Genomic DNA, 21,533 nt, shown 5'->3' with positions numbered 1-21,533 from the left:
GTGTATGGCAGTGGATCTTTACTGAAAAGGTGACATTGATTTGATGTTATGAAATAGGACTTGTTTGACTGCATATGAAAAAACAGCAGTTCATCTAGTGTGTCATTCAGTGACAACGAGGTCATCAGGTTGTTAGTACTAGGAGACAAATATTTTCCTGTTCGTCATATTCCACTAGAGGGTGCACGGACATGCCACAATATTGTTAAAATGAGGGAACTAAAACAAATCACAATTAATTAATGTTATCAAGAGGGAAATGTTCTTAGTTAACCATTTCCACAATATAAAGTGTTACTGAATATGTCTTAGATCGCCCTTCTATTAAATCTACCTGATTGTCAAGGTGATCTGAATTTGAGTAGTGTCAGCTTTTCTTGGTGAATACGACAGTAGTAAATACTAGGAAAACAAGACACCTTATCAGTCTTGATGTTACTGTAGCATACAGTATTTCATTTCTCATTTACATTCAATTAATTCACAGTAAACACATTCCATATTCACTGTACAATGTTTCTGTGCTGTACTATCATCACAAGAACCTTTTGATCTCGATGATGAGGGGAACGACATAACAGTATCAACATCTGATTTTCGTAATCCATAATCTGATATTCATAATCTACAAAAATATGTGGCTACTGTAGGATACTTCCAATCGGCTCCCTTTTACTTAGAAAGGGTGCCATGTTTATTATGCAATACACCAAAAGATTAAAGAAATTCAGGGTTGCCACTGGAACAATACTTGGTTTCCTTTGAAATAATCATGAGGTTGCTGAATAAATTATGGAGCACCCACCTTGTTTAGCTGAGCCACAACTTTTAGAAAGAGGGATCGTGACAGTCACAGCACATTTGGCACATTTTAGGTTGGACTATTAGGAACCAAACTCTCATCAGATCACCATCAGAAACCCTCTCTACATCAGTGGTTACAAGGATAACACTGTTAAAGATGATGACATCAACAGGATTTATGAGGACGGTGGGGAGGACAGTGGCAATAACAGTGGCAACAGAAATGCTGCTGCTGCTGAAAAAGAAGAAGAAGACAGACATAAACACAAGATTGGATACACAGTTGAAGTCGGAAGTTTACATACACTTAGGTTGTAGTCATTAAAACTTGTTTTTCAACCACTCGACAAATTATGCGTCAGATCACACTGGGCAAACGTTGCCTTATTATTCTACAGGCATCTTATTAGTGTAAGGATTTGCATTCATTGAGCACTATTACAATGATTTTCGTATTATCTCCCCACTGAGCTCTGTCTCTAATGATTTTCTGTCCATGGATGTAAAGGAAGGAAGTATGCTATTCGGGAAGGAGTAACTACAGTCACATTTAGTCTTACCATTATTTTCTGAAATCGTTCTCTTTTCAAGATATCTGTAGTTATCTAGCTAGTAATCAAGTGCTTGAGCTTGAGGTTACATAGCAAACCAAAAGTGGTTCTGTCAACATTCCCAGAACATTCATTAGGTTGCCCCAAAATGTCTAATTACACAAAAACTGTCCAGTTGTGCTGATTCGCCTGATGTTGCAAGAACATTCCCAGAACACATGTTGTTATTACATTACCTGGAAACCTAATAAGAACCTCAGGGGAATGTTCTGTGGTGGTTGTTAAAGATGTTGTGCACAACATTTTTGTGAATTTTAGGAGAACATTTCAAGAATTTTTAGCATTATCTGAAAATAAAAAAAACATTTTATCATGTTATCATCCTAATGTTAGATAAAATGATAATTAGAACTTAATGGGAATGCTAGCAGCTAATGTCCTGGGAATGTTCCCGGTTTGCTCGACTCCAGATGTCCAGGTGTGTGTGTGTGTGTGTGTGTGTGTGTGTGAAGGACATTCTCCATTTGATTTATTTTGGCTGACAGCATGATTTATTTAAGTCAAAGACCTCACGGCCTGAAATGCACAGTATAGTAGATCATCAACATCAGGACCTTTGGTCTAGCAAAACACTAACAAACACACATTCACACACACACACTCACACACACTTGTAGATTAGAGCATATCATAGCCTATTAACCTATTAACACCGGAAGAGCATGAGTCATTGGTGAGGATTTGGTTGCTACTGACCTGTATACTTTTTTGACATGCATAAAACATCAAACTGATGTCAAACAACATGTTTTTTTTCGAGAATTGTGTTTTTGACCCATAGCCTAGTATTTAGCTCACACATTAACGTTAACAAGTGTTTGGGACTACAATAAACGCAATATTGTCTCATGGTTGGCGCGCGCTGTCCCTCATCATCGCTCGAGGCGGGAGGAGGGCTGCACGCCACGCATATCTCTCGCGCCATCGAGTCCATTCCATTCCACGCGTGCATTTTCTACCCCCCTCCCCTCACTTTTGCGCGGAGCTATTGAGTGGTGACATGACTGAAAGCTCGCCTGTTCACTCAACACAATGTTTTATGGATTATCTTCCCTTGTAGTAACGAGAGATAGATGTGGAAGGAACGCGGAGCGAGACGGAGCACTGCCCGGGTTACAGCAGTAGCCTAAAAACCGGGCGACTGGGGGGTTCCATTCAACCGGCCTTTTCTAATGCCCGTCGTTTTCGTGGGGCTCGGTTCGCTTCACCTCTGTGATCATGCTTTACTTCCAGCTGGTGATCATGGCAGGGACTGTCATGTTGGCTTACTACTTTGAGTACACCGACACTTTCAACGTGCACGTCCAAGGGTTTTTCTGCTATGACAATGCATACACGAAGCCCTACCTTGGACCAGAGGCGTCCAGCGCTGTTCCTCCTGCCATACTCTATGCAGTGGTCTGCGGAGTGCCGTCGCTTCTGGTGAGTTTTGGGAAATGGACAAATGTATGGATAAGTAAGGCATAAGTTAATGGACACACCGATTGTATAGAGATGAACAACACAAATGTCAAACTTTAGGTTACAGCAGTTGCACAGCTATCCATTTGGAAAGAGGCACTGTAACCTCAATGAGGTTACCTGGTCAATTTTTGTTGTTGTTGCTACGTTGGTAAAGAATCGATGGAGATTGGTTGTGCCAGCCATATATTATTGATAAGCCATTCAATATTTCCCTTGCTTTTACACGTCTGATACTGTGGAGCAGTCACTACTGCATCCCTTTGACATTCCCCATGTATGTATTCAGGTGTTTCATAATTTTGTAATTAATAAATAGATCTCTTTCTTCAAGCTGCTGATGCCTGACAATGGCGAACTCACCATACAGCCAACTAGAACCACGAGGTATAATGTCACGTTTAACGTAGTCTTACAGGTGCTGTACTCTACTTGTATGGGTTTAGGCTTAAACAACAGCTAGATAGATGCATTGGGTTACAAGAAAACCTACCAATTTGTGATTATTAATGGAATTATTTTCCATTATGGGTACTTCCATTTGCCAAACCTACTTAGTTTATTTGTGCAAAACAGCCAACACCTGTCTGTGAATTCTTATTAATACTTATCTCTTCTCAGCTGTCAAGGTATGGTCCATTTGTCGAGATGTCGTCATCTTTAGTGGTCCTCAGAGGCAGTTAGTCTGCAGTGATGTTACAGCAAAATGCATTCATTCAAATGTATTCATTCATTGTAGTCCTGCTGCCATTTTTAACTTCTGACATGGGAAATCATTAACAGTAAGAACACGCCTCAGGCTGCAACATGTTTCTCAAGGAGTCTGTGTGGGTGGGTGTATCTGTGTGCTTGTGTGTCCTCCTAGACTAAACAGCCTACACTCTTAGAAAAAAAGGTTCCAAAAGGGTTCCTCGACTGTCTCCATAGGAGAACACTTTTGGGTTCCATGTAGAATCCTCTTTGGGAATTGTTCTATATTGAACCCAAAATCATTTTACCTGGAACCAAAAAGGTTCTACTTGGAAACAAAAATAGTTCTTCAAAGGGTGACAGCCAAAGCTATGGGGACAGCCAAAGCACCATTTTAGGTTCTAGATGGCACCTTTTTTTCTAAGAGTGTATAATAAAATGTAGTAACAGAACTCTGAATTTATGATCGACTGAGTCAGGGCAGGCCTCGCCTCCCCCATCTCAAACTGAGTAAGTAACCGATGCTATCCAACCTTCTCATTACCATCCATTTCCCCAGAGTTTTTACCTTTGAGACTGGAGGTAAGATAGTGAGAGAAAAAAATCTAGCAATACCAACGTAGGACAAGTTTTTATTGCAGATAGATAGGGAACAGCTAGGAGGATCATTCAAAAATACCTTTTACTCAGCTGCTCTAAGCTTCTCTAGAGAGCTAGATTAAAAAGCCTGACTTGACACCTCAGTGTAGTATTGCAGATGTTAACTAGCTAGTGAGAGCTAGCCATGCTTGTTCAGTGACCTCACCTTTTTTTGTGACCTGAAGTACTGCCATGGTTTAGTAGGCTACCACGTGTCAGTAGCTTTGTGGGTTTTACATATTGTTGGGAATGCAAATCCTTTTCAACCATGCGCCCAAAGGCGTATGTCTCAGGACCTTTGAGTTGAGTACAGAAATCCTTGGCTCTGTCAGTTCCTGGGCTGTACAGGGATGGATTCCATTTTATCATTAGATGGGGTAAATATCTTACACAGTCCAACCCCCAAATCCTAGGAAGATTAGAATCAGAAACATCCACTGAAGTCTCTCACCGACTTAGCCTTGCCCTAGAGTTCGCTGGACCTCCCTTATGGCCCTATATCATGTTGAGGGGGAATTTGTGATGAGCGAGATATTGACGGACTCAGCTATCAATGAAAGAGTAGCAGCAGAAGCATCACCATCGAGACACACGCGTGTGCGTTTGCACGGACGCACACACACACACACACACACACAAGACAATTCAAACACTGACTTCTCAAGCTAAATCAAAGAAGATGGCACAGTTTTCCACTGTGCTGTCTTTAAATCAAATCAAAATGTATTTGCCACATGCACAGGATACAGCAGGTGTAAACAGTACAGTGAAATGCTTACTTGCAAGCTCTTCCTCAACAATGCAGTATTCCTTGTGGAATTGACAAGAGAGCAGGAACAGACTGGCACCCAGGCTAGGATGAGCTAGCTTTATACAGTATCTATGTTGTCAAGATTAGGGATGTTGCGGTGACTGTATTACCGCCAAACCGGCGGTCACCAGTTATGACCATTTAGTCACGGTAATTAGGCTTCTCCAAGCTCTGATGCTGGTCATTAGTAGCCTACCAAACTTTATAACTACCTGGTAATCAGGACTCTATTGTCCCTCTAATCACTCTGACATCAATGCAAATGTGATCGGAAATCTAATCAAACACTTCATGAGAGCCCATGAGCTCATGTTGCGCAACATTTCTATAGTCTATGCAGTTGCGTGAGAAAAGAGAGTGATGGCCTTTACTAAAAACAGGAGGATCCCATCAGCTTTCTATAGGCTAGGCATATTATATGTATTTCTCAACTTTCCTAATATTAAGCAAATTGATTATATTTACAACAGGAGTATAGCCTACCTGGCTGACATGAAAAGGAACCACGTGAAAAACGTTCTCCATCCTCTATTTAAGTGCATAGATGGCATGTATTTTTTCCCACTGCCCTTGTTTTGAGACAGGTGCATCATAATGGTCAATTCTAAGTCAAAACAAATTTCACACTCATTATTTTGTATATGTAAAGACAAGATTAAATCAAGAATAGTCTGATGGGTGACAATATTAGCCTATCACTTGGGAATTATATATTATCACTTGTGATTGATGCCCAGCATAAGAAACAACGCCTTTTTTGCTACTTTTTCTAATCATAGTTGCACCTCTCATGTAGCCTACCCCATACGCCAATATGTTTTGATACGGTTTGTATCACAACTAAAGTAGCCAAATAACTTCTTAAAATTAAGCACATTAATCCGCTTTACAATGGGTGTAGATCCTAACTGGCATACATAAGCAGTGCGTGAGTTTCAAGTTTGGGGAAGATAATTTTCACCATAAAAATGCACCTTTATAATAAAAGCATTACATGCATAATTGCATTTGCGGTCATTTTTGATAATGGTGTATACTTCCATTTCAAAGTAGATTTGTTTAAGACTACCAAGAAACACTCTGGGTGACCCTGATACAGCCCAGTGCAGTAATTTTCCTGCATCAAATTATTAGTAACTTCACTGCTTGACATGTATGATGGAATCCTGGTTGAGAATGAAACGACTGAACAAATGAACAATGAAACAGCACAGCAAGTAAGTGAAAGAAATAGGTTTTAATTATGTTTTACTGGTAATGGGGACATACGTAAATGTCAACAAAATAACTTTTTGGTCAGTGTGTGTGTGCGTATATGTGTGTGTGTGCGTGTGTGTGTGTGTGTTTCAACTATTTATCTGTACTAGAAGGCCTGAAAGCCCGCGAAACATTTTTATATTGGGTATCATTATCAGGTTTTTTGACAAGGAAAATATTGGTTATCGGTATCGGCCAAAAATGTCATATCGGTGCATCCCTAGTTTGTAGAACAACTAAAGTTACATTAATAACTCTAAATGAAGCATATAGGAGTACCTATTTCTTTGTTAACTGCTCAACACAGAATAGCCGTATGTGCGCACTCCCTCATTGTTTGGAGAAAATATTATATTCAGCTTTGTTCAATTCTATTCTTCATACTATAAAATAATGCCACGGAATTCTAAGCAAATCTTGTCCGTTAAAGATTTGCCAAATGAACTAGTGTAGCCCACAGCCATTTGGCATAGCCAGGTCAGGACCTAACATAAGGACAACTCAGAGTATGCTATTCTGTTCTTCTGAAATAGACTACATTTTCTTCATGTCATGCTTCTTTAGACCTGTCTAAAATAAGTAATGGATTTATTGTAAAGGTGTAGGCTATATGACGTGGATTTATTAGACTTTTTAAAATGTAGATGTTCCAAAGGTCTGTATCAGTGGCGTGTTGGAAGCCAGGAGATGCTAAACGTGTTTATGTTAATTAATGGTCAATTACCCTGAGACTGACAGTTATTTGCTTGACGATCACCGGCTGATGATATTTCGTGACCGCCACAGCCCTAGTCAAGACTTCTATTTTTGACAACACATGTTAGTAATGTGTACATTACTAATAATTTGATGCAGGAAAATTACTGCACTGGGCTGTATCAGGGTCACCCAGAGTGTTTCTTGGTAGTCTTAAACAAATCTACTTTGAAATGGAAGTATACACCTCACATACATGTTATGGACTTAAACAAAAGACAACACCTGTACCATGTCAGATATACAGTTGAAATGTATTACATTTTGAGTTTGCAACCCAATATTACACTTAATATACATCACAGAAGACTGAAATAGAACAAAAGCGTTATACTTTTTTTTTTAAAGTAATGTTTACTAATGATGAAATTTGGAAAAATATTAATAACATTCTACCCATGAGGACCACTAGTGGGCGATTTGGTCATTTGAATGCAGGAAAGGTCTACGATCCTACATATATATAGCCTCAAAACATGGTTAAAACTATAATTTTGATACAATAGATGGTCAGTCCTTGCATCCATAGCTCGGTCAATGAATTTGAGAGGGGTTACATTTCTCCAGCCCCATCACTCAGCTTTATACCGAAACAGGAACGGGGAGAACACTTTGGTATTGTTTCAGCTGATGTTCGCCACTTTTAGGTTAATTAACATCAGAAAAGGTCAGCTCATAAACAGTTATGTTTATGTTATGTATGAAAACTGTATACATTTTCTGTAGCTGTGTGTTACTATGTTTAGTAGCATCAAGCATCCTGACAGGTACCTCTCCCCAACTACCCAACTCCACAACCAAGGTATTAGTTGAATCCACTTCTGCCATTGTTGGACTAGTAACCGAAAGGTTGCAAGATCGAATCCCCGAGCTGACAAGCTAAAAATCTGTCGTTCTGCACCATCACAAGGCAGTTAACCCACTGTTCCTAGGCCGTCATTGAAAATAAGAATTTGTTCTGAAACTGACTTGCCTAGTTACATAAAGGTAAAAAAAATACAAATACAAATTGTAGTAGTGATAAGACCAGGAACAACACAGGGCCCTCCTAACCATTGTAATGATCATTATTGATCAGTGATTTGACATCCTTATCCATCATACACAATATGAAATAGTCAATATCTGCAATTTAATTATTGTCATGAGCTATGTTTCCATCCAATTGGTGACAGATTGTCATGCAATTATTCAAAAATCTGCATAAAAAAATTTCCCCACCAGAGATGTTTCCATCAAATTGACTTGTTGTGGTTAAAAATACAAAAGTTAAATTGGTTTCCGTCGCATTTTCATTTTCTACCGATGATTTTGTTACAAACTGTTGCGTTAAATAGCAAAAGTGCTGGTCTTGGTACGTGTGCTCTGCCAACAGCTTGCAGACACAGTGAGGATAGGCTAGCCTACATGATGAGATTATTATAGACAAGAGCAAGATTCTTTTTATTTGTCAAATGGCAGCCAAGCATCAATCATCATGTCACCAGAATAAGACTCTTGATATTTATTGGAAAGGAGCGTCAAGCTCATCACTGTGCACATTCACCACCCTGTGAAGTTCATCATCATTTATTTAATCTGTAGCCTAATAAACTGCATGCTTTCCCCAAGTTGTAGTGGGAAGACCACACAACATGTCATCGCGTGACTGCAACTTTACTACAATATAATGGTCATTATATCAGTATTTGCGCATAAAGGCATTTCCACTGCCATTTCTCACATTATACATTTTACAGACACAAAAACATTCCACCTTGTCCAGCGTATTTTGTTTTGTCAAAATTTGGAGACTTAACCGATAAAGGCCTGTCGTGACATTTTTTTATCCAACATGTACTTAAACTCGCATAAAAATGTTGGATGGAAACGTTGTTTTCATACCATGACATACATTGCATTAATGTTCATGGGAAAGGACACATTAGCTCTATACATTGTGCACTGCTATTGACATTGCCTTAACCAGGAACTCATTCTCTCTCCATGTCCATTAGAGTAAGTCTACATTGATTTTTAACCGCCCATATAAAACACATGAACACGTCCATGCATTCACACACACACGTGTAGACACAATCATTTGGACACACACTTTTTACTCCCCTTGGTTGTTGGATAACAACACCCTTTTTTCTTCTGATGGATGATTTAATTAAAACTGGAACCTGTCATTAGTAGTACTTCGCCACACGTTTAACGAACTCGCTTTTCCCTTCAGCTTTACTTATGTCTTTTAAAGCACTTCTGGCCCCTGCGATTGGATGTCAGGATGCTTAATGATAACACTGTTTGAGATCTAGGCCACTTATTAATCCATAGTGCTGTTTTGTGAGATGTTCCACTCAACGCCGGGCTTTAAAAGAGATCATGAATAATTTTATTCCAGGAGGTAGACTCGGTGTGATTTTCACAAGTGAGTTTAGGGGGAGTTCTCGCTCTCTAATCTCAAAACTGTTAAAGAGTGAGTTTGGTTCATTGGTAGTCACAGAACTTATTTTATTAAGTGGATATGTTTATTTGTGATTTGTGGAATGGATCAGCTATCTTTCTCCATAATTCTCCAAGGCATTAGATATTTATTTATTAATATAGTCATACATTTTTTTCATTTAAAAAAAATCTTAGCAGTTGTATGCAGATTTGTCTTTCAGGCTTTCATGTCACTGTTCTGCTGCTTTGTTCAGTTCTTCAATGTCTTCATTAGTTACAAAATATACTGGTTAAGTTATACAGCAGTTGAGGATATTCCAAAATGTAAAGTTGTCCAACATGTCCTCTGTGCAGTATCATGCTAGCACATAATTTTAGCCTAGCTCAGATTGTCCAGTCCAGTCCATTGACCACTAGCCGCACAGTTTGAGTAACCTCTAACTAATAATCACCTCATTTCAATTTCACTTGACGCTTTAAATGAGCAGTGTAAACTGCTGATCCCTTTTCATTTGGATGAGATGGATGATGAGATTAATGTTTCACCCAATCAAATGTGTATTTGTGACCGACCGCCTCGATTCGGTCTTATGTAGCAAAATTTGAAATGTTTTTTTTTTTACATTGGATAAAAGTAAAGTCTCAGAGCTATGAAATGGTATATCCTACACTACAGTTGAGGAACAATGGGAAAGTTATTCTGCTTTGAAACTTGTAACCCCGCTTGAATGTTTTGGCACACCTACTGGAGAGCTCTTCTTTGTCTAAACCCATTCAGCATCATTCACAGCCTCTTAAGCCTTAGCCCCACCCATCTCTTTATGGATTCACATGCGAGGAGGCCATGTGGTAAATACACTATATCAAATAAGTTTATTGTCACACGCACAGGATAAAGGTGTATTTATTGTTGTTGTTTTATTTAACCTTTATTTAACTAGGAAAGTCAGTTAAGAACAAATTCTTATTTACAATGACAGCCTAGGAACAGTGGGTTAACAGCCTTGTTCAGGGGCAGAACGACATATTTTTACCTTGTAAGCTCGGGGATTCAATCTAGCAACCTTCCGGTTACTGGCCCAACGTTCTAACCACTAGGCTCCCTGCCACCCCAAAACAGTACAGTGAAGTGGTTACTGGCCCAGCGTTCTAACCACTCTAGGCTCCCTGCCACCCGAAAACAGTACAGTGAAGTGGTTACTGGCCCAACGTTCTAACCACTAGGCTCCCTGCCACCCCAAAACAGTACAGTGAAGTGGTTACTGGCCCAACGTTCTAACCACTAGGCTCCCTGCCACCCCAAAACAGTACAGTGAAGTGGTTACTGGCCCAACGTTCTAACCACTAGGCTCCCTGCCGCCCCAAAACAGTACAGTGAAGTGGTTACTGGCCCAACGTTCTAACCACTAGGCTCCCTGCCGCCCCAAAACAGTACAGTGAAGTGGTTACTGGCCCAACGTTCTAACCACTCTAGGCTCCCTGCCACCCCAAAACAGTACAGTGAAGTGGTTACTGGCCCAACGTTCTAACCACTAGGCTCCCTGCCGCCCCAAAACAGTACAGTGAAGTGGTTACTGGCCCAACGTTCTAACCACTAGGCTCCCTGCCGCCCCAAAACAGTACAGTGAAGTGGTTACTGGCCCAACGTTCTAACCACTAGGCTCCCTGCCACCCAAAACAGTACAGTGAAGTGGTTACTTGCCCAGCGTTCTAACCACTAGGCTCCCTGCCGCCCCAAAACAGTACAGTGAAGTGGTTACTGGCCCAACGTTCTAACCACTAGGCTCCCTGCCACCCCAAAACAGTACAGTGAAGTGGTTACTTGCCCAGCGTTCTAACCACTAGGCTCCCTGCCGCCCCAAAACAGTACAGTGAAGTGGTTACTGGCCCAGCGTTCTAACCACTAGGCTCCCTGCCACCCCAAAACAGTACAGTGAAGTGGTTACTGGCCCAACGTTCTAACCACTAGGCTCCCTGCCACCCCAAAACAGTACAGTGAAGTGGTTACTGGCCCAACGTTCTAACCACTAGGCTCCCTGCCACCCCAAAACAGTACAGTGAAGTGGTTACTTGCATAGTAGCAATATCAAAAACAGAAATATTTTATCATTATTAGATGACGCTTACCTGACACACTTGTCTAAATTGATGGGTCACGTGAAGGAAATGTCACCCCCCCCCCAGCCACATCTAGCTAAGTGGATGGGTCACTATTGTCTAGACATGTACACATGTTCATGAAATAAAATAGATAGCCGTGATCACCCCCAGACACACCTGGCTAATTTGATGGATTATGTAATAATCTGGCCGAAGTGGAGTCTTTTGTTTAGACATGTAGCTAGCTAGCTAAACAATTAACCGGCATAATCCCAACTCATACTACTACCAATACAAACATTGTCATAGCTGTAATATGAATCTTCAGGTAGCTAAAGCTAATGAACTAGGTTCAATGTTAGCTAGCTAACATTAGGCTATAACTAGCAATGCAAATGGTTTTCTGATTCGAATAATATTACTGAATCATACACATAAGGTTTGCTACATGAAGCATGCTACATGGCAGACCAATCCAAACTCATCTCCCAGCATGTCCAGCCCATTCCGTGGCTAAATCAACTAATTTAAGAATTGTATGCTTATTGATCATGAAAGCATATGTCCCCTAAGCGGGATTTGGTTAGGAGCCCCCCCCCTCCCAGAAAAACAACAACAACATTTTAGTGGCTCCCCTCTTCACGATGGAGAGAAACATTTACGTTTTAAAGTACATTTCCTGCAATTCTACACATTTTGGGGTGTAGAGAATGTGTTACTGTTTTAAAACGAGTTTTCATGCCATGTGGTGGAGAGAAATCTTTGCAGTTTAAAGCAATTCTACACATTATGTCATGATTTATGTCATGTTAATATAATATCTGAGTGAGAGTGACTAACAAAATCAATGGCGGGCCCTGGAGGTCTGGGCCCCTGGGCACGTGCCCTGCGTGCTCTGTCGTTATTTGGCCAAGAATAAAATAATTGCCCACTGTAGTCCTTGTAAAGCGGCCAGAGGAACAGTCCCACTCATCAGGGTTATACTGTTTGACATTTATGGGCCAAAGATGACATGATTGCTATTATTAGTGAGCAGTGAGTAAGGCTCAGGCTCGATCTTGTTCACAGTACAGGACCAGGGAATAGGGGATGGGTTTGCAGTGAGACGTGAATACACTGCACAGGGTTTAGGCCCCTGTGCTCTGCGAAGAGAAAGGGGGGAGCATATTAGAGTTTAATTAATGACTATTAATAACTTCCTTTATGAACAGTCGTTTATATGTTTTTATTGAAAAGACAGGTGACTTGTCGTGAAGCAGATTGGCCAACACTTGTCTTATTTACAGTAGGTTTCTAAAGCCTAAATAATGAGTGCTCTACAACATTAAAAGAAAAGTGGGAATAGATGGAATTGATGGTTTGTTCATGGAAAGCAAGTCTAAGGCTACTCTGGGCACATCATGTCCAAAGGCTTGATTCAAGTAGGCTGACCGTCACATTCAATGGTTTCCTTCATATCATTTTTTTATCAGCTGATATTAGTCGTCACCGTGTTTTGAACGGCTTCTCAATGGATTGGGGGCTTGGACTATTTGATAGAATTTCTTTTTCACATTCTTTGTCTTTCTCTGTCTGTCTGTCTGTCTCTCTCACTCTCTCTCTCACTCTCTGAGCCAGTCAGGTGTTTGTTTGTAATTAGCACAACAGGAAGTGAGCTGGTGAGTCCACAGTGTTCTATATCTATCAGCGAGTGTCTGTTGTGCGGCGCACCTGAGGTGATGAAGTTACACCTGTATGCAATTCACTACTAAATGTTTGCCATCAGATATCTTATGACTTTCGACCAGAAGTCAAAGAGCTCTGGATGAGTTCTGTACAGTTGCCATTTTTTCCCTGTGCTTCCTACTAGAGTATTTTCCTCCTCTGTTCTTCTCCCCTCTGCTCTGTGTATACATGCTGCTCTTCCTTCAGAAAACATGAAAACATGCATCACAACTTTGTTCATTTGCACAATTTATTTAGTTTACTTTTACTTGTAAATGTCCACACTCCCTGAAAATGACATTCAGTAGCTACTAGAAATACTTGTATAACTTTATGAGCTGGATTTGCCTCTCTTTGCAATTTCATTTCGCCCCTTAGCATTTATTTGATTTCACTATTAGTTTCTGCAAATTTTATTAGCATTCTGGTTATAGAGGCCCAATGGGCTTTACTTGAATTTTTAGCGCCCTCTTGTGTGCTATGCCGGTAATACCGTAAATCCCGGGATGAGAAAAGAATGGTATGTCGATATGAAAATCTGGATACCGCCCAATCCTGGAAACAATGTTGATTCAACCAGTGGGTCTTTCTCGTTCTCTCTCCCACTTTCTCTCACTGGAATGTGAGGTCCAGCTGCAAAGAGTGCCAGTAGTAGTAGAGAGAGAGAGAGAGATGGTCCCACTGATTTCTCAGCTGCACTAATGCCTACTGTGCTGTACTTCGAAGACACCCTGGTTTGAGTGGATAGCTGTGTCACATTTTGTGGTCGAGTTCACAAGTTCGAAAAGTCACTCCATGTGCTTTTTCACACGGTTACAAGAACAGAGACATGGGCGATAATGGAGCGGAAATCTGTTCGCACAAGGTCACATTGTCACAAGGAGAATCAGGGTGGCTAGAGAGAAGAATGCACAAAAAGAATAGGGGTTTGTTGGTGCTCCACAGCAGGCCTACCTATGAGAAGGGCCTAATGTTATGTTATGCATTGGGCTGAAGTTCTGATGGGTTAAAAGATATCTGATCCATATTTGATCAAAGAGATAATGTTGCATTTATTAACAAGTAGATGTATTGATGATGACAGATCAGAAGGGAAGAGTAAAGGTAGCTGAAGCAACTTCTTTGAAGAAGACAGGAATGCTCAAACAGTTTTATGCACAATTGATTTCATGAACTTGCCAAACCTTTGACATTTAATGATGGAAAAGTTCTAGAACAAGACTATATAATTGAAAGTGATAAAGTTAGGATGGCACACTCAAAATCATCAGACAGAAAATAAATAATGAAAAGTGATCTGGCTTCATTCCAGATGGAAACAAAGGAAGTTATTACTGGATTTCTGTCCGTTTTTTTGTGTGCTTCAGAACTGTGCCATTATGTAAAATGAATGTTAACAACTTACAAAGTCCTGAACAGTATTTAGAAGGCATAGGCCCAGTTGGCATACTTTTCTGGTGTGATTTCATCGTGATTCTGTTTTTGATTGTTCCATACTCAATAGATCTGGTAAGGATAGTGTCTAGAGTCTAGGGACACTAAGGAGAGAGAACGAACCCATTTTTGACTAAGAGGTGTGCTGTTACAGAAGGTTATGAACATGTCTGCTCTCTCTGCTGCATTATGAATGGTCAAACTGGTCTAGACTGCAGCTTTACTGTTCCACACTTAAAGCTGATGGCTTAAGTCACAAACCTATCATGATTGCCAACCACCCGTGTCACACACAATGGTTTAACGTTCTACCACCACAAAATGTTTAGTTGCCTGTTTCAGGAAATGATTGCACACATCATCTAGGCATCGGCACAGTTCATTGTGTCTTTTCCTGAAAGCGCTTATCAGTGTTTCAACCCATTGACCTCTGGCGATTGAGCTAAACGGGCCAATCAAGGCCAACAGCTGTAGTGGAACACTGGCATTACAGCTGAACTGAATCAGAACCCAAATCAACTCCATTGTTCATTGGTGCAGTATTCTTCCGCCTTAGGTTTATATACTGGACTCTATTCTTGGTTGCAGCGAGACAACAAGAATAGGTCTTAATTTGTGCCCTCAAGGGAATATTTGGTTCAAGTGGTACAAAGGCATCGCTATATCAGAGAAATGTCCTGTAAATCAGCTGCATTTGTTAGCATAACGGACCATGATTTGAATGAATGGCATTTTCTGCAAAAAAAGGTCACAATTTTCAGATCCTGTTATCAGTGATTAGAGTCTATCTCTCTCTCTCTCTCTCTCCTTGTATGTTAGATCACAGCCATAGAGTCGTTGTTGTTTCTGCTCCAGTATGTGTCAGAGGACCTGGACAATCGGGAGAAGATAATTGTCATGGGAGACTGCTGTTACCTCAACCCTCTGGTGCGCAGGACCTTCCGCTTCCTGGGTACGTATTTTGACAGTAACCTACCTCCATACCATTTGCCGAATGCTTACTGTCCCCATGTAAAATGGCGGCCCTAACTCATGATGTGGTAGCAAGGACCTTGGGTGCAATATAATTTCAAAGGTCTGCAATTCAAATTAAACAACGATTGTTGGTATAAGTGTTGAACAGGAAAGGTCTGACCTAAAATAAGATGATAAGAAATGCATAGCTATATTTAATGCTGCTAGTAAAATACAATGTAGAAACATCTTCTAAGCTATCATCAGTGTCAACAAAGTTGAACCTATCCTATGTCTGGCTGCAGTCAACAGTAAACGTGAATGGAATGTTTGTCTTTGCCGTGGGCTTGCTTGAAGCAATGATCTGTTGTGTTTACCCTTGCTGAATGAAAATAAATTACCCAACGCTCTAGAAATGACATGTAGAAATGACACGGAGTGGAATTGATTGGATAAAATCAGTTTGAGTAGCTGTACTATGGTAAATGTCGACTGTCGACTGTCGCTGACTAAAATACATTTTGGTCGACCAAGAGGAACCCTGTTCTTTCAACCAGTCGATTGTTTGAAATGTTTCAACTTATTTTTTCCATATGTAGACAGACAGTGTTTGAATAAAATCAACTACATATGCACTGAGATTGTCTGATGCTTTAAGCATACTGTTTGATTAAATAATTAAAACACAAAAAATGACTCAAGAAAGAGCCTGATGACAGCGAGAGCCTGTGTGACTGGCACACGTCGTCTCTCTCCTCCCTACTGCAGTGAAAAGGCGCTATTTAGTTTCTTACTTGTTTCTGACTGAAAAGCTCTGTTACTGAAATGCCTCAAGAAAAATTAGGGTATAGGAGCAAGCGTTGTGAGAGTATTATGTGTGACAAACAGTTGCTGTTAGATTTGAATAATATATTTTTTCAGACCATTTTTAACATTGTAAACAACACACACATTTATTTAGTATCAGAGTCTGTTCTAACAAAAAAAAAGAAATATATAAAGCAGTCTAAAAACAGTTGCATGCATTCATGAATTGCGGTCTAATTATTGTTTAGGCTAATTATTCATGCTCCTTTTGTTATTTAATTTTATAACTAAAATGCTTGATTGCATTTCAAAGTATGACTGTCTCATATGCTGTGTGATGGCATGAACTAATTAATGATTGGTTGACTGATACAGTAGCTTATTTATTGAAATATAGGCGTAAGTAGGTTATGATATTAAGACTTAACAGGTCTACAGCTCTATGCTGGTTATACAAGGCTACTATACAAAACCTACTAATGATAACTACATTGCTTATCATTATAATGATGATCATAATAATAATAGAAATAATAACAATAAGGAGGGTATAGGGGCTGCGTGCATAGACAGTAGGGGGGCTGCGTGCATAGACAGTGGGGGGCTGCGTGCATAGACAGTGGGGGGCTGCGTGCATAGACAGTAGGGGGGCTGTGTGCATAGGCTGAGACAGACTCAAATCAGACAGGTATCTTGTGCACTATGCAACACAAAAAAAGATTGCGACTACTCGACTTAATAAATCTTGGTCGACCAACAGCCTATCGACCAAACAATCGTCCAGTCAACTAAGTGGAGTCAGCCCTAAAATGAACAGTAGTAATATGTTTTACCAGAGGATGCTGGTGGGAGGAGCTGTAGGAGGATGGGCTCAGGCTCATTGTAATGGCTGGAATGTAATAATGGGAATAGAGTCAAACATGTGGATTCTATATGTTTGATGTGTTTGTTACTGTTTTTATTCCATTCCTAATGAGCCCATCCTCATATAGCTCCTCCTACCAGCCTCCTCTGGTTTTTGCAGTGACTGTGAGACTCTGAGTATTTCCTCAGAGAGACCCTGTAGTCTTGGCCAGTGGCAGCTTATAGGACAGGAAGCACATTTCCAGTGTAACCCTCTGGGCTTAAGTGTGTCCAACCTGATTTTCTTGCTATGGCAGGCTTAGAAGTAAATGTGTCAGACCTAGTAGTAAATGGAAACCCACTACCGTCCTGTCTTGTTCTTACCACTCATTTAGAGATTTTAAAGGTCTTTGGGTAATTAAGTTAAATAGATTCTCAGCTCAATGACTAGTAGTTTGTCATCTCACTTTTGAGAATAATCAGAAACTGCGAAGCATTTAGCAATTGTTAGTTTATTTTCTCTGGATTAGTGTTGCACCATCAACGCATCAACGGACACATTCAAGGTGAAGGACTATAGTCTAGACAAGATAATTACATGGTGCTCATCAACGGACACATTCAAGGTGAAGGACTATAGTCTAGACAAGATAATTACATGGTGCTCATCAACGGACACATTCAAGGTGAAGGACTATAGTCTAGACAAGATAATTACATGGTGCTCATCAACGGACACATTCAAGGTGAAGGACTATAGTCTAGACAAGATAATTACATGGTGCTCATCAGTAGTCTGTGACTCATACGACACAGTGGTTGATCACTCTGTCTCTTCACTTCCTCACCTCTGACCTTTTGTGGATGTCCTCATCATTCTCCCTCTTTCTGCCCCTCCTTTCTCTCTCTCTCCCGCCTTTGACTCTCTTTCTCTCGCTGTCTCTACCCCCGTTCTTTCTCTCTCTCTCTCTCTTTCTCTATTTCTCCCCCTCCCTCTCCAGGTGTGTACGCTTTTGGCCTTTTCTCCACTGACATATTTGTGAACGCGGGCCAAGTGGTGACGGGGAACCTGTCCCCCCACTTCCTGACGGTGTGTAAGCCCAACTACACAGCCCTGGGCTGCGTGCAGACCGCCCGCTTCGTCAACCAACAGGGGGCGTGCATGGGCAACGAGGACGACATCATGCACGCCCGCAAATCCTTCCCCTCCAAAGAGGCGGCGCTCAGTGTCTATGCCGCACTCTACACAGCGGTAAATCAGGGATGCAATTTGGAGAAGTGACCGTTTTTGTTTGTTTGTTATTAGGGATGATGTATGATGGTATTATTACACCACAGTTTGCTATTATACAGTACATAGTGTGAAGTGGGGGATGTCACGCTAACTATATGTTTCTCATCCTGCAGACTACGCCAAATGTACTACTAAAGACAGTTTGTAGCCAATCTACACCGGCTCTCAATCTACACTGAGCACCGCATCCAGGACCTATATAATAGGCGGTGTCAGAGGAAAGCCTATAAAATTGTCAGAGACATCAGTCACCCAAGTTATAGACTTTTCTCTGCTACCGCACGGCAAGCGGTACCGGAGTGCCAAGTCTAGGACCAAAAGGCTCCTCAACAGCTTCTATCCCCAAGCCATTAGACTGCTGAACAATTCATAAAAATCACCACTGGACAATTTACATTAGCCTCATTATTGTTATTCTTATTGTGTTACTTTTTATTATTGCTTTTTATTTTTAGCCTACTTGGTAAATATTTTCTTCTTCTTGAACTGTACTGTTGGTTAAGGGTTTATAAGTAAGCGTTTCACGGTAAAGTCTACAAGTCTACACTTGTTGTATTTGGCGCATGTGGCAAATAAAATTTGATTTGATTTGTTTAAAGGGGCTATTATACATAGTTAATTTCTATTGGTGGTCCTACTTCAGTAGCTTGATGTTGACTCTGCTGGTACCTCTAACATTTGATAATAGAAAATGTCCCCCGATTTGACCAAAGCGAGGTCATTGCTATGCAATTCTGAACGGATTTCAGAATGTTAATGTTTGCCTATTAATTTGATGCTAATGAGACTGAGATAAGTTTCATTGGAAAGATGTTTGGCTCGACTACTTTTTGAACAGCTAAATTATATTCATTTAAAGGGAGATCTGAGTAGACCGTTGCGCAATATCTCTATGGTGACTACCTGTTTAGTACAGATTTAGAACCTAATTGTATCCAGTTGTTATTCAGAAAGGTAGGCCCATGGCTTTTCACCCCGGGACTACATTGTACTGCTGCTATGATATTGAATGAAAGGTTGGATGTAGGCTGAGCAGAATGCTCTGCTTGGATTCTGCTCTGCTCAGAATGCCCTGTTGATGTTTTGAGGGGTTGCTGCTGTTGTTGATGTCGCTGGTATTGAGCGCTTTGATTAAATTAGTTCTTATTGAAGAGCTTCCTCTCTGAAGACGGTGGGAGAAGGATGCTGCAAAATCAGCAGCATCACCACCTGGTCCTCTTCTGTGCTCCCTCATTTCCAAATTCAGCTCAAGTGGCAAGTTTTTTAAGATTTGGATGTTTCTAAGGAGGAGAAGAGTTCTCTCCTAGAAATGGATTGTATGTGAAGTCTGAGGGTAGAGGCTAGACACAGCAGTTTGGTGGGCATGCTTTTCAGAAACGATAACAGTTCATGATAATGTAACCTTGGAGATTAGTGGAAAATGGTCTGATCTGTGTGGCTCAGTTGGTAAGAGTATGGCAATGGTGGCACTAGCAGACTAACATCAAGGTTTCAGGTTTATTTTCTGCAGGAATCACAGCCACACACATAGCAAAAATGCATGCCCTCACTGTACTGTAAGTTGCTTGGGAAGTGTCATATTTAACTAGTCTCAGTTGGATAGACATGTGTAGCTTTTGGATAGACATGTTACTGTAGTGTTGCCACAATATACAGTGCATTCGGAAAGTATTTTCCCACATTCTGTTACGTTACGGCTTTATTATCAAATCTATACACAGTACCCCATAATGACAAAGCGAAAACAGGTTTTTTAAATAAAAATACCTTATTTATAGGGATGCACGATATATCGGTGAACATATCGGAATCGGACGATATTAGCTAAAATGCCAACATCGGGATCGGCCCAATGTTTAGTTTAACGCCTATGTGCAAAACCGATATACCTATATAACGTAGGTACATGAAGTAATAACGCCACATATATTGTTGCGCTACACATGCAACACAGCATTTCTAACCTAGCCCACAATGTCTGCTGTGTGGATCGAGCAGTCAACAAGTCGAGCAGTCAGTTGAACTAGTAAGCAAATTTCAGCGAGACAACTCAATGGCAAATCCATTAACGCCAAGATAATGGAATTCATTGCCCTTGACAATCAACCGTTCTCTGTCGTGGGTGATGTTGGCTTTTGCGACTGGTCGAGCACCGGTACACACTACCAAGTGCGCTATTTTTCAGATGTAACTCCTTACCGGAGTTACACAGTAATAGCGTCACTGCAATTAGCTTCACGACATACTGCCGTTTGGGTCTTTGCGTGTCAAAATATACACGTCAAATAACACTATTTGACAATAACACTATTTGACACGTTAAATAAGCTTTTAATTTGACATGTAAAATAACACAGTTCTATTATAGAATGTTGTGTGTTCTGAATTTGCACGTGGAAGCCAAGCGCCACCACTACTATCAGTAGCACTGTCAAAGCTGTACAAAAAAAGTCTACAAACTAGCAAACACTGGCCACGAACGATGTGTTTACAATACCGCGTTAGTAATAAAGCATTTGTTTGACCACAACTTCTAGGGTAGCTAGCTAGCGTTAGCTTGGTACCTAGCTAGCACCAAACTGCAGTCATGCTCATTATTCTTAGCAATGATTTAGGAAGTATTAGCTAGGTAGCCACTTGTTGTTCGCCTATTGAAATAGAACTTCAGTTCATGAAAATAAATAGCTAGCTGGCTACTTAACCCATTTGCCCAAAGCTAATGTTGTAAGCAGCCAGCTAGCTTCATCTGGCTAGTGAGGCTCGACCGGACTGTGTTGTGTTGTGAAGCTAGCCACAATAAGGATTAGGCACAATAGTGGAATTTGCAGTTTTCCAAAATTAAGGGACCTCTTTGAAAGTGATGCAGAAGGTTACAATTGGTGGAATCATGCCATATTTAGACTAGATAATTTTAAACAAGGTTACAATGTGGAGC

General features: G+C 40.6%; 1 protein-coding gene across 1 annotated transcript in view; it reads left to right on the top strand.

Moving 5' to 3' along the window:
- Window positions 1–2,110: 2,110 nt before the first annotated feature.
- plppr5a (phospholipid phosphatase related 5a) overlaps window positions 2,111–21,533 on the top strand; it is a 42,553-nt gene continuing 23,130 nt past the window's right edge. The window contains exons 1-3 of the mRNA XM_024391848.2: window positions 2,111–2,837; window positions 15,520–15,652; window positions 18,306–18,556. Of these exons, the coding sequence (XP_024247616.1) occupies window positions 2,634–2,837; window positions 15,520–15,652; window positions 18,306–18,556 (588 nt within the window). The 5' untranslated portion in view covers window positions 2,111–2,633. The remainder of the gene's footprint in view (window positions 2,838–15,519; window positions 15,653–18,305; window positions 18,557–21,533) is intronic.

Source organism: Oncorhynchus tshawytscha, linkage group LG28 (assembly GCF_018296145.1).
Source record: "Oncorhynchus tshawytscha isolate Ot180627B linkage group LG28, Otsh_v2.0, whole genome shotgun sequence".
NCBI classification, from domain to species: Eukaryota; Metazoa; Chordata; class Actinopteri; order Salmoniformes; family Salmonidae; genus Oncorhynchus; species Oncorhynchus tshawytscha.
This window is presented reverse-complemented; position numbering and strand designations above follow the sequence as displayed.